Raw genomic sequence first — 14,633 nt, 5'->3', positions numbered from 1 at the left:
CATGATACAGGTAGTATCACAGCTTGTGCTGCATGGCTGCCCATGGAACAGGCTCTCTAATCTTTATTGATAATAAAACTCATAATGGTAGCAGCAGGATGAATTGAGAGGTTCACACAAACATTTTCACTGAAACTAAATGTGAGGACCTTCATCATGCAACTAGACAATGGTCCACACTATTCTGCTAACACTATGCCAACTCAGCATAGTAGTTCAGAGGGGAAACGTGGAAGACTTTAGTCTGGACAATCAGCAAACCTTAACCAAAATAAACATGCATTTCATTTGATGAAGAATAGATTGAACACCCAAAAAGAAGAAACCAACAGATCTGTAATGTCAGAAAGTAAATCATGGTATTTGCAACTAATTCTTTTTTTTTTTACTTTAATTTACAGTAAAATTATGCTGTGCATAGTATCAAATGGAAGATTACATTCCAAACTTTCTGCTTTATATCCATCAATTCATTTTAAACCCAAGTGTCTTTGGTGTACAGCAACATCTCAATACTTCAAGAGACTGTATTTTAAGCTGCACATCTAATGACCCCCCCAAAAGAGCTTTTTTTTGTCTTTCAGCTCACTGTTTTGTTGTTGGTGTCATCCACAACTTCAGTGCAATCTCTTTTCCAGATGCAATAGGCAGCTATTTTTAGCACTAAACAGCAAACAAACTTAGACACAGTTAGAAACTTGCGGGCCAGGTATTTTCCTTGGGAGCTGGTAACGACCAACCTAAAGCTAAAAGCTTTGTTTCTGTGTTGGGCTGCCAATGATGAACATTGATGATTACCACATGAACTGCAAATGCATTCATGGCAGACTGACAGGGCTTTTTAGTCTGCAAAGAAACACTTGAACGCTCGTTTGCAAACCAAGTTCTGGGGCATTCCAACCAAAACTAGGTTGGTTTGGAACCAGATGGTTGACAGATGGTGGTGACATTGGCACATATACAAAAAAAAAAAAAAAAAAAAAGCAGGAAAGAAAATAGAACGACTATGTAGCCATGTCATTTCAAGAAACTTGACTTTCTGCTTGTTGTTTTTGTTTACCTGCTGTTCTTTTCTCTCTCTTCTTTCCCCCAACCAGTCAAGGCAGATGGCCGCTAACCATGTGCCTGGGTCTGTCCGAGGTTTCTTCCTATAAAGAGAGTTTTTCCTCTCCACTGTTGACTAATGCTTGCTTGAATGAGATTGTTGGGTTTATATATAATTCTTAATACAATTTAAACACTGTAAAGTGCCTTAAGATAACTTCTGTTGTGACTTAGCACTATACATATAAAATTGAATTGAATTGAATTGAATTAAATTGAATTAAGTCTAGAGTCTAAAATCTAATTTTAACAAAATGAAGATTTGTTTCACTCCCATTGATACTGCACACATTCACTTCACACATTGTCTGGCCATAGTATCAATTTTGCACAGTGACTGCTTTGTAAATCCCTTGTCAAATTTAAAATATCATGTCTTGGCAATGACTACGTGATGTCTTGCTTGTTATGCTTGTTTGTGTGAAATAAAATCCATAGTTGCAAACCTTTATCAGTCAAACAGCAACCCAGCTGGTAAACAGGCGCTGTTGATTTATGATGCGACTTATGCTGAGAAAGTGAATCCTCGCTCTGTTGATGATCATCTTTATCAAACTTCCGCATTCCCTTATCATGCATTGCAGTGAATAGCATATTAGCTGGATGTGCTGATAGGGCTGAACTGGATCAGTGTGTGTGTGTCTGTGTGTGTGTGTGTGTGTGTGTGTGTGAGTGTTTCTGCATTATTGTGTTCATGCAAAAATGTGGCCGACAGATTTGAAAATCACCCCTAAGTGTGGCACATTTTACAGAGAACTGAGCAAAAAGGTCTGGTAAAAATCAGAATGAAGGCGCCCAGGCTGAAAAACTAAAAGCAAGAAGAAGAGGAGAACATATCCTCCTGTGTTGCCCATGTGTGTCTCAATCCTTTTCACGACTCTCAAAGCATTTGCCACAGGGAATTTGAATGAACTGTGTTCCTTACAACACACTCCCACAGGGAGCAGGAGCAAGAAAAACAATGATCTGAGGTTTTTGGCGTGTACCTGGTGTGTGAGTAACATTGTGCAGCTCTTTTGCTGTCAGGTATTCACCTCAGAAAACTACACAAGGATCATCTCTCACAACATAGAAAATATTATTGGAAGCCTTTGTGTAGCTACAGCAGACAGGACACATGCTATATGGCCAGTGGTAACATACTGCACTGCTGTCTTCATAAACATTGGTTGCCATTATTGTAGGGAGGATGTTTCTAGGGGTAAATCACAGAGAGTCTCTCAAACCCAGGGATGGGTTAGGGGACTGTTTCCAATGTTTGCACATTGCCAGTGGTGCAGAAAGTCGCCTTCTCCTTCCACCGCAGGGCTCTGGTGGCCAGCACTATTTCCAGTGCGTCATTTGAGGAGGGAAAATAGAAAAATAAAAGCAAAAGTGCTTCTTGCCTCAAGGTCCCTACATTCCCCGGCTGGTCCCTGGGGACAGCTACATTATACAGTTGTGTGCAGTGAAGTGATCCATGTCAAAGTGGAAACAAAGAGTCTATTTGAGAAAATACAAATGCTCAGTTGAACAAAGAATGAAGATAGCAGAAGATTTCTATCAAGAGACCTGGGCAGGCTGTGCACAGAGAAGCTTCCCCATTCTGAGATGCAGCACCATTAGGCATGGAAGAAAACACACACCCTGTTGTTCCTACACACTGGAACCAGCAGATGATTTTTTTTTTAAAGTTTAAGCTGCGGTAGATGAAGTCAGACTTAGCTTGTTTGCAGATTTGGTTTGAGACAGGAGGGTTAGGGTGACGCACATGCAAACTGGTGGGACTCAAGTGCAAACAATGATAACAACAATAATATTTTAATAAAAGGAGATGAATTCTGGGTTATTTGTTTTGTGTTTAGATTTTTGATTTAAATGTGTCAACTTGTTTGCGGCCTGGTGGCTCAGTGGGTAGATCATCTGCTTTGGATGCAGAAGGTTCGGGGTTCAAACCCCGTCACAGACACCAGGTGTGTCCTTGAGCGAGACACTCCACACTAGCTCCCTGTGTGCTGTATGTAGCTGCCCACTGCTCCCCCCAGGGGGATGGGTTAAATGCAGAGGACCAATTTTGTCTGTAACATGTAAATGTGACAAATGACAAATAATAGCGTTTCTTCTTCTTCTTCTTCTTCTTGTGAAAACTGTGTAAATTCACTGCACACCCACCTTTCACTTATTTGTCCGACTAGATGTTCAAACTTCTCTTGACTGACATTTCCTTAACCAGGCACAGGCTAGCCACTGGGCATATCGAGGCCTGGTCAAGACAGAGCAAATGTAGATGCAGGTGTGGAGATGGAAATGAAATAATGTAAATGAAGTTCAGCAAAACTGCAGGAAATTGAAATTTTTAGACCTGCACGCTGCAAAATGTGCTAAGCTCCCAAACACATTTGCTGCTGTGATTGGTAACACCTGTTATACATTAGCACCACCAACACCTAATCTGCAGCAGGTGTGAGATGTGCAGTGTGAGCAGTCAGAGCTGAGTGTAAGGGAGAAAGTGAAAGACAAATCTTTCTGCAGAGGAACTGCAGAACAGAGAACCGGGGAGACAATGTGTAGGAGATGTTGAAGACGTAGCAGGAGCCACATATATAGCATCAGAATCAACAAGTACAAACATCAAACAGTACGGTGGTTTCTTCAAACTACGCTAGCATCATAACAGCTGGTTGCAGGGACATAGGTAATGTTACGTATAAGAAAAAATAGAATTTGACATAGAGTACAGACCAGGCCACATATATCTGAACCTGACCCAAGCCCAAGAGTGTGATGGCCAAACTCAACCCCATAAGCATATTGTAGATTATGTGTGAACCCAGCCCTGCACCAGAGTTTGTACTGTTTTTAACCCATATCAAACATAGCCACCTCATTTTATAAAGGAAGAAACATTGATTCATGAAGTTAAACCTTTAGGCTACAACTGCAATTATGCCCATTTACCCTGAGGTTTGACCTACATGACCAAACACGATTTGTAAATTTCAGTTAAAACTAGACCTAAACCTGTGGGTTCTGACAGGTCATGTCAGGTTCAGTTTGTGTATCCCCCCTCTAATCAACCCTAGTTGAATCATCTATATACTGTAGCTTTGCCCAGATTTCTTCTTACGTACAGCTGATCATGACGATCATGATAATCATGCCTATTATCTGTGTGATGTGAAGGTTTTTTCAGTCTTGCATGAAATATAAATAGTATGTGATATTCAAGTGGGCACTCTATTAAAAACAATGTTCAGGCTCAATCAGTTTTGTCTAAGCACTTGGCAGTCAATATTGGGCCTATAAATTTAAGTCAACTCTAGGGAAATTAAATTAATCCTTGTAAAAAGGGTAAGTATTTTCTCTAAACAACTGTATTTGTACATAGCAGAATATATAAATCATTAGTCATGCTGGTCATACTAGGGACTGGTAGATACAGTTATCCAAGGATAGTGTAAAACTGTGTCTGGCCAGCTGTGGTGTCTGGGCAAAGGTCCAGGGCAATGCTGCTCTTAACCTGTTTGGTTTGTTGCACCTGTGGGGACAAGATATATGACTCTCCACTTTTCTTATTGAGTGCAACTGAAAACATAAGGCAATTCAACAAACGTAACAACACACGCCAAAAAAATGACAGTGTGCATGTAAACAATAGGCATACAGTTTATACATAAGCACATATTTTAAACAACATGTCATGACTCATTCCATATGGTAATACTACTTTAATGTCCCTGCCAGTGAATAAACATTTGAATTATGGTATGGCTATAGCTCAGGAATAAAGTAGGGAAATAATGACGGTGTTGGGTGAGGCAAATGTCTCCAAGCCACTGATTTGACTCTTGAGTCAGTTGGTGCTGAAGACTAGAAGTGCAACAATGGCAAAACTTGAAATGAATGTTGCTAGAAGGAAGTAATCTGACCAGACTCCTCAATTCAATTCAATTCAATTTAATTCAATTCAATTCAATTCAATTCAATTCAATTCAATTCAATTCAATTCAATTCAATTCAATTCTTTAAACAATTGTCATTGTCGCAAAGCAGCTTTACACAACTAAAGAAACTATGGAAATTTATATGAACAGCGAATGTGTATGAATCAGATTGTCCCTTTCCCCAGATTTCCACTGGATTTGCTACTTGCACAACTAGTACTAGCCATGCTGCTATTGCTAAGTAGTAAAAGTAACAAGTAGCACATCAGCATGGCCGCATTGAACACAGCTGTCAGTCAGTGGAGTTTGGTAGCCTTACATAATTCTCATAATACCAACAAGTTGTGACGAGACAGAACAACTAAAACCGTCCAAGGGAATGTTTAGAGCCTTTGATTTAAAGATTCATTTAGGATCTGTGATTCAGCTAATCAGGTGATCGATTGATTATGTCGTACATTCACTTTGCACTAATCAGTTAGAGCAGCACAGCACAAAGTCACATCAAGTTGGAATGTATAAAAAAGGAGGACAGCCTACAGCCTCTAAAATATTCACCATCATTTGAAAAAGCATTTTAAATAAAACCCTCAGGATGCCTACTTTAATAATATAAATGTTGCCTGAACTGTGTAGAAATTATAACCATTTTTAGACAATCACATTTAGGGGCTTAAAAGTATTTTTGTTAAAAGTAACTTTAAATAAATTAAATTCTAATTCAAATCTAGTCTAAATATGTGGTAGCAAATCTTTTGGAGTCAGTGACTGCCTGAAGTCTGGAACCGACAGACATCAGTGGTGATTCTCTGCCAGCTCTTTAGTGCAGCTGTCTTCACTTCCTGCTTGTTTTGGCAGCATTTTGTCTTCAGGAAGTGAAATGCAGCTTCAAGTCATGTGAATGACTTGGTCACTGCAGAATGTTCCACTTTTTTTTACCTTTAAGAAAAGTCTTGAGCTGCTGTGACTGTATCCTTTGGCTGATTGTCCATCTGCACTGTTAAGCCGCCTCCACTGAGTGAGGAAGCATTTTACTGAATCTGAGTAATTAGACTTTCTTTCTTGTCAACAATCACATGTTCAATTATTATACAAGATAACCAGTTACTCTGGCTGTCATACATGCCCACACTATAACACTACCTCCACCACAGATGAGGTGATACACTTCAGGTCATGAGCAGTCCCTGCCCTGCATCATTCTGTTACCAGTTGAGGTTTGCTTCATTTATACATGGGATGATGTTCTTGGATTGTGCACACTTATTTTGCATGTTTTTGTGGCACTCTAATCTGGTCAGGTTTACATCTTGTGATAAACCATTTCTATTTATCGTGGTGAGGTCTTTTGTTGATTCTTCTGTCATCAACCACAGTTATTTTTTGATAAAAATCTAAACATTTGTGTCTATGAATAAATATGGTCGTAAGTGCTACACAGTTCATATAGTACTTTTAACCAAACTCTTGTATTAAACCTGTCAGTCTAAACTCTAAGTACATCTTGATTGTTTCATTTCAAATCCTCCACCCAAGTCATCTACATCTTGTCTTCACACTTAATCTACATGAAAGCTTCTCTCCATCTTTGTGCCATGTGTATGCAACAGTAAACTAAAATATCCTGAAGCCTTTTAGTAGTAGTAGTAGTAGGTTATGAAAACACAATTAAATGGCTGCCTGTGCTGTTCTTTGCTGTGCCTTAAAAAACTGAACATCTAATATGATCCTTTGACGCCATTTGAAACAGTCCTCCCTGAAACTCACTATTTAATCAGTTTGAGTGATTTGTGACTGCAACAGCTAAAGATGTGACTTTTAGCCTGGATGGGACCACAAGGGCTTCTTTCTGTTTGGCATGGTGGCCCCATGACTATGAAAACAATGTGGTTGATTAGTGTTAATATATTCCATGAGGTTTGGTGGAGTAGAATAACATCTGCCTCTAAATATCTCAGCCATGTAAATCTAATGTTTATAATAGTGATAGAACCACAGAGATGCTCATGCAATGGGCCCTGATAGTTATTTAGTGCAGAGTCCCATCCATAGTTATCAATTGTGTATTAACTGAATGCTGATCTTTATGCACCAGTTTAAGCAATGCTCAACTATTTCAACATTCAAAGTCAGAGTGGATTTCATATGTGGGTAAAAGTGGCAACAACATGCGTTAAAGTTGGAAACCACCATGATATCTGAATCACCAGGGTGCTTGTGTGTTCCTGCCTTTCAAATGTAAGGATATCCATTCACAGCAGAAATAACGTCATGCATTTACTATTCATGTTGTGTCTCTTCACACTATCCATCCTTGATTATACTCATCATCTCCATGGAAACAATCTTTTGTTCACATTTGCATGGCCATGGTCACATGCAGCTGAATACACCAAACAGACGAGCAGCTTTGTTTACCTTCAACAGTGTTCACAGTCTGAGATACATCCACAGTACAATGACTAGCTCACAGTTAACATATTCATAGTCTCCTTAAGCTTGGTCAAGTCCCTCAGATACTGTACCACCCTCACACTCACATCTTGTAGCCCTATTTGCTTTTTTCATTCCAGTCTAAACCCAATGTTGCCCACCCACATGTTCACATGTGGGAACACTTTGGAAAAGAAAGCGTTCACTCTGCTCACCGAATGAAGTGATAGGAGGGGAAACACTAACTCTCATGTAGTGCTTTTGCATTTAGAGTTATTATCCTGTCTGCTGCCGACTGACAGGCAGATTAAATAAACTCCACTGTGGCACATGACTGCAGGGTTTTCCAAAGAGTTCAGTGGTGAGCAACACTTCTTCTTGTTAATATCACTCACTTTCTACTCTCTAATGCCATGTAATGTAGGCACTGATTTGCACAGCACAGGCAACACTTATCAAGCTGGTTTCTATTAATTTCCAACGGTGGATCATACATCTTTTTTTTCCACAAAGCAAAATTGCTGCCAAGTTTTCACTCTCCTGCAGATTCATGGATCAATTTACTAACTACTGCAGCAAATGTATTACTGTAAGGCCAATCATGGAAAATAGTTCTTGGCATTGCAACTATTGCATTCTCTTCTAGGGAGTGGTTCAATGGTCAATGGTTTATTGATGTGACAACTTTTTCCCCAGTTAAATGTTAAGTTTTAATGCTTTTCCTGTCATTTTGCATTCATTCTCAGCTCCAGCAGCTAGAGCATGTCAGATAGCTTGGATATTCAGTGAGCGTAGACAAAATCAACAGCAGCACAAACTACAGCCCCTAAATGACCATGTATTGCAGTGCTGTAAGATTTGACTACATTACCAAATTGCTAACTGAGGTCATCATATCATATATTCATTTATCATTGTAATGTCTGGAATGTTTTCAAGTCAATTTAAATCAAAATGGCCTACTTATTTGTCCCTTCAGAGGCAATGTGTGCAAAACATTACTCCACTACAAGTAAATGATAAATGTTCTGCACTTATATAGCACTTTTCTACCTAGCTGGTACTTAAAGCACTTTACACTGCATCTGATTCACCCATTAACACACTGATCTGACTCACTGGGGGCAATTTGGAGTTCAGTATCTTGCCCAAGGACACTTTGGCATGTGACATGGCAGCTGGGAATTGAACCACCAATCCTGTGATTGGGAGACAACTGCTCTACCTATTGAGCCACAGCCACCCAAAATTAGCAGTACCCTTTTCACAAGTTTACTCAGATTGAAATGTAATAACGTTCTGTAAGTTCTCTGCTACTAAATGTATTAACCTGACTGAGTTACTACTAAAGAAATCATGTTTTTAATCACCACTGAACTGAACTTGCTGTTGTTGCAAATGGACTTCATAAATAAGGTTTCTGTAGGAATAAAAATGTTTAGGCCATGTTAGGTTCATACACTGACACAAAAGAAAAGAATATCAATTTTTGGTAATCAACTAATTGATTGGTGTATACCAAAAGTGCAGTACTGCCTTAACTAGAGCAGTAGTAGAACAATCAGGAAAAACTTAAGTACAGTACTTAGGTAGTTACCTCTTACTATTACTGGACAGTACAGTAGTCCACATTTTGGTTTTCAATAGTCAAAAATTATGAGAAGAAGCACCAGGAAGCACACACACTTCATTTAAAGTGCAGTAGTCTGCAGCTGAGAATTGCCTCTGTAGTGCCACACATAGTTTCATGAAGAAATATAGCGTAGTACACAAATGCTATGTTTGTTTTTGCAGCTATACTGTAGATGCCACAGGGTAATTGGCTATGGTTGACTCATGCTACAGGCAACAATTTCCACCACCAGAAAGTGAGAGCCCAATCAGTCAAAGCACAGTTTCCACTTCATGAGTGACTGAATCCAATTAAAAAGTGTCCCGAACTCTGGACAAATAGCTCCATTGCACTTTTGTTCTGTTGTCATGGCATGTGTGTGGTTTGTTGTGTGTTTATGCAAGCTATTGTTATTGGTGTTTGTTTTTTGTTACCTCGTGCAAACCCAGTTTGTAGGGGAGAGCTTAAGGTATACATACAAGCTTTGTGATATGCTCCAATTACTGCCAACAGCCACCTGACAAGAAGGAGCGGCAGCCCTTACCTTCACACGTGTGCCCATCTGTCATCAGCGAGAATCCAAGGAAGCAGGAGCAGCGAGCCTGGCCTGCCCGCACTGTACACTGCTGACTGCAGGGGCCATTTTCTGTAGGAGACAAATGAATACATGCAACCTGAGCACAATTGTTGGATTTTGCACAGCTTTGCCTCTAGGACACTCACTCATATTGACAAATTCCCTGTTTCTCCTGCTTGTCCTGCTTCTCTGCTGAATCCATTCTCCTGTTGTTTCGTGTTGAGGCTCCATGTGGACCCCACCTTCTTACGCATACACTGATCTGCACTCCCTCAGGAAGGAGCCTCTTATGAGCCATCACACTTAACACAACAGAATCAATTCTCCCTATTTACCAGCTTGATAGTTCTGTCACAAAAAGGCATGGGCCGGGAACTCTTTACCTACAATTTCTCAAGTTCTGCAGTGGTCAAGTGTCAAAAGGGCATTTAAAACATTAGGGAGGATATTTTTTAACTAAGAATCAGACACACTTTGACAGAGCAGGGCTTTTGTTGGAGTAGAGACTTCAGCAGCTCCCGGGTATCTCCTGCTGATTTGATCAAGATTCAACTCATGAAGCAGCAGCAGCGTAAAAAGATCAGCTATGACTGAACAGTTTATCAGTGAACGTGCATGCAGCGAACCAACTGTCACTGTTTTCACTTCTGTTCATGAGGGAGCTCTCTGCCTCAGGGCAGTCTGTCCTGGCCTGCTTGCTTTGGTTCTATAAAAGCAGAGCTGGATTGTTGAGCACATGTATCCAGACTACTTGGCCCTAGACATGTGGAGTAGTGTAGGGAGGCTGGAGTCCCAAGACACCGCCTTGTATGAAACATCCTCTAAAGCCCCAAATGCTTTTGTCAATCATACACATCAAACGCATAACACTGTAACACACTACTTGAGCCAATGGGATGGATCCATGTACTGTAGAAGTATACCATAGCAGGAAGTCAGCTCTAAATCAGTAAATCACATCTCACCCAAATGTTTGCTTGGAAAAGCAGTTCCGGTGAATCAGATCAGACCTCGAAACTTTTGCTTTCGAAACATGTATAATCTGTACTGTCCCTGAATGCCTCACAATACTGAATGCCATAGACTCTGCCTGACATCAGGGACCCACTACTAATATGAAGGAGCATCAGCTTCAATAGCCCTTAGATTTCTGTAAAAGGCAGTCTCCATTTCAGAACTGTTAAAGCTCTATTACTTATTTACTGATTAATATAATAATCACATATATACATAATTTTGCATGGGTCAGTCATGAGGGCAGACATGACAATTAATGTATTAAAAGGTCAAGGAGTCAAGGTCAAGTCTATCTATTTACAGGCTTAAGATATTTGGGCTGCACCACTGCATTTGGAACTGCATGTACATTTACAATCTATGGTTAAATAAGATGATCCATTTAGCTATCTAGTGGAAATATGCCATGATACACAAGTATTTATCTAAATATGCGATAAACTGAAGTGTTTTCTTAAAGCCCCGTTCAAAAGTATTTACACCTAGGCATGGTGCACAAGATAGAACATAACATCACACGATGCTTCTGTCTTCAGTTGTTTTCTTGACTGACTGTATGATGCTCAGCACACCAAGGATGGGGGTATGGGGTACTTCTGGAGGATAGGTTTATTATCATGTTGGATGTACTTTTTTCATGTGGCATGTAACTATCCCACACAGCATCATAATCAGTAAGGTGTATGTTTTATATACTTCATGTGACATATACCAGAATATTGACTGTGTTTATACCATAGTTTGACACATAGGAAATGTGGAAACATGGCACAACACAGAAGAGCCAGTTCCTCCGGAGAGGACTCAGCAGGCCATTTGCATCTAAAAGACAAGGGCTACTGCTTTGAAGATAATATTGTTCTTATTCTGGACAGGGAACACAACTGGTTCAAACAGAGTGTTAAAGGAAGCAGTTTACTGCACATTTGTTGTCTTTATTAGTCTATAAAACCTAAATATGGCTGTTCACAGTGGTGTCGCATGTATTGCAGTGTAGTTGGGAGTGTGAAGTTGGCATTACCTGCACAAGGGTTGAGGTGGACAGGGCCGCTGGTGGTTGTAGTAGTAGTGGTAGTGGTGGTTGTGGTCTGTGTTGGAGTAGGAATGTCCTCTCTGACTCTGTTGTCCTCATGAGGACTCACTGCACATAGAAACACAATAACCCAGACCATGATGGACATACTGTATTGGAGTACTTCACGAAGTACTGTATACTGAAGGGTTAAACTACAGCTACTCGGTGGTGCTTCTGATATATGAAACCAATTTCCAAAAGAATATTGCGCCACATAATATCTCTTTCCTAATAACAAGCCATAATTTCACCCATGCTGAGTGTTTTTATCATTATACTCTTTTATAGCAGAGAGAGGTCTGTGAATAAGTGATCTTTTATTTGAGGTTGTGGGGAATTTTGATGAGCCTGTTTAAATGACTCTTGCCTAAGTGCCGTAAGTATGATGATGAAATCTGTAGTTGGCTAAACCACAGCATAATCACAGGGAAATGACCATAAATGTGTATACAAAAAAATGTAAATGCTTGTTTTTAATGGATGTAAAATACTTGAATTTTACTGGTCAGTACTTTCCTCATCTCTAGTCCAATCACACATCTGTATTTTAGTACAAACACTGAAACACAAGGTCAAAAGGGAAAAGACATGAACAGCATTTAAAAAACGGAACCATTGACAAACAATAAACACTGCTCTCAGACCAAACTCAATGTGATAATAAACACAATAAAAATCAAGCACTGTATGTTGCAAACACATCAGAAACATGTCATAAATATGAGGCCAGTCTGAGTGGTCTAGCTACGCTGTCCCATATGCAGCAAGCTGTGATGCAGTGTGTGTTCTGACACCTGGTTGATCATTGACAGTATTTTTCCTGTGACTCCTGTCTACTAATGGACAGATGGCCACAGAAGGAGCCTCTGTCCAAAGTGACTGTTCATATTTCTTTTTTGTAAGACAGATTTAAATACACAGAAGGAGCAAAGAGACATACAAAATTGTCCCAGAGAGAGGCAAAATGTCCTACATCTAGGAGAAAAATCAGATAATCGCAGTGCAGAAGTGAATCAACCTTCAGAGGTGAGTTCTAGTACCTGGTGCACAAGAGTGTTTGTCCTGCTGCAGGATGAAGCCCTGGTGGCAGTCACAGTGGTATGAGCCCCAGACGTTGGTGCATGTGTGCTGGCACAGCTGGCCCGCGTAGAGCTGACACTCATCCACATCCTCCTGCTCCTCCACGGCATTGGCAGTTTCATCTGTGGCACTGATGGAGAAGGCCTCCTTGGGAAACTTGGTGTCTGGGACTGGAGAGAATAAGAGAAGGGAGTTGGGGTGTGTGGTGGGGTGTCCAATTAGAGACAGCACCAGATTGCCTGTATAATTTCTCCAGCATATCATGAAACTGACTTAAACACATACAAATAACATCTGCTCATAGTTTCAGGGATGCTTTTAACCACAGCGTCAGTTTCTAAGTTACTGTCATTAGTCAAAAGTGAAGAACCAGAGGTAAGAACAAAAGTCTGAGTCTTAATGCATTTGCAGAACTCTTATGACCACAGCACTCTAATGTGAGAGTGAAGTATTGCGAGAAGGAATACGCAAAATGCTAAGTGATTTTAGAGCACCATTAGATTGAGTAGACGGGGAAAGATATGAGGTAAAAATCACTTGAGAAGAGGATATCTCGAGCACACAGAGCTGATTCTTATTGAAAGTCTGAGTTTGCACTGCATTTATAAATGCACAAATGTCAGTGTGCTGACGATGAGAAGAGTGGGAAACAAGGGGAATTACGACCTCTTTGGCTTTTGATACGCTCAGGTCAGACCACTGTAAGATGTTATGATAATTTGATTGTAGTAAAAAGAAAGAAAAGAAACATGGAGCATTGTATTGACTAAGACAAGCGAACAAATCCAGGTCTCAGTTATACTTTAAGGTGAGCTCAAAGACACCCTTCTAAGTATTAGTGCTCTTTAATCCATAAAGTCAGAACTTAGAGTTCATTTCAGTTGGTTTAAACATGACCGGTCCACGAACATGTTGATGTATCATCTACACTGTTAAATATCAAGGAGTAAGGGGTAAACCAACACCATGCTGCAACTAATACGTCCAGTTTAAATAAATATTTTCTCACAGTCATTACCTGGGGTTTGAATTCAGAGGAGCAAGGCGATTAAATGTTTCCTGTTTTAATTAAAAGGCGGTGAGTCATAAGGTTGAAAACATATCCCCCATGGAAATAATTACAGTGCATCTCATCCATTTTTTCATCCATAAAGGCATCCTTCATGCATCCTGAGAGTGTGTGTGTGTGTGTGTGTGTGTGTGTAACAGAGAGTGAGACACACACTGACTCAGAGCTTGAACAGTTCTTGCGGCTCCTAAACCTTTCACAGCTTTCAGCAGGTTAATTGATTCCCACTTCAGAATGACATCATTCTAACTTCCCTTTTAAAGCTGGAGGAAATTAGCCTGCAGTTGATGGTTACAACAGACGATTGAAGGGTGGGATTAGGAGGAATTCCTCTGAAGTTGGAAATGAATAAAACAGGCTAAGGCAGCAAGGAGACTGACCTCACCTCACCATCATACTCAAATACTATTCCCATTAAGAACTAACCACAGAAGCTTACTAATAGCCAGCTGCAATCCCATGCTGTAGTTCTGCTCCCAATTTATGAAGTAAAAAAGATGAACAAAGGTCTAAATATGTTGTCATCAAGTCTGATTTCACTCATCACACTTCTGATGTCACTGATCAGCTTTCACAGCTGCAAAGGTCATACTGAGAGGCAGTTGCAGTGAACAGAGAGATACAAATAGATACTGGAATACTTTTGCATCAGGTATGTTTATCCTGAACCTCAGCTGCATGAAAATTCATCAGCATAAATGTCACTGGCATTAGGTACTTGATGGATCAGATACTGAGGAAAA

General features: G+C 40.1%; 1 protein-coding gene across 2 annotated transcripts in view; it reads right to left on the bottom strand.

The window, feature by feature from the left end:
• fbln2 (fibulin 2) overlaps nucleotides 1-14,633 on the bottom strand; it is a 65,866-nt gene that overhangs the window by 16,515 nt on the left and 34,718 nt on the right. For both annotated transcript variants that reach the window (XM_026344606.2, XM_026344605.2), the window contains exons 6-8: nucleotides 12,782-12,991; nucleotides 11,688-11,807; nucleotides 9,617-9,718 (exon numbers count right to left, since the gene is read on the bottom strand). In XM_026344606.2, coding sequence (XP_026200391.1) covers nucleotides 9,617-9,718; nucleotides 11,688-11,807; nucleotides 12,782-12,991 — 432 coding nt within the window. The remainder of the gene's footprint in view (nucleotides 1-9,616; nucleotides 9,719-11,687; nucleotides 11,808-12,781; nucleotides 12,992-14,633) is intronic.

Source organism: Anabas testudineus, chromosome 5 (genome assembly GCF_900324465.2).
Source record: "Anabas testudineus chromosome 5, fAnaTes1.2, whole genome shotgun sequence".
NCBI lineage: Eukaryota > Metazoa > Chordata > Actinopteri > Anabantiformes > Anabantidae > Anabas > Anabas testudineus.
Note: the sequence above shows the minus strand (reverse complement) of the source record. Positions and strands in the feature narration are given on the sequence as shown.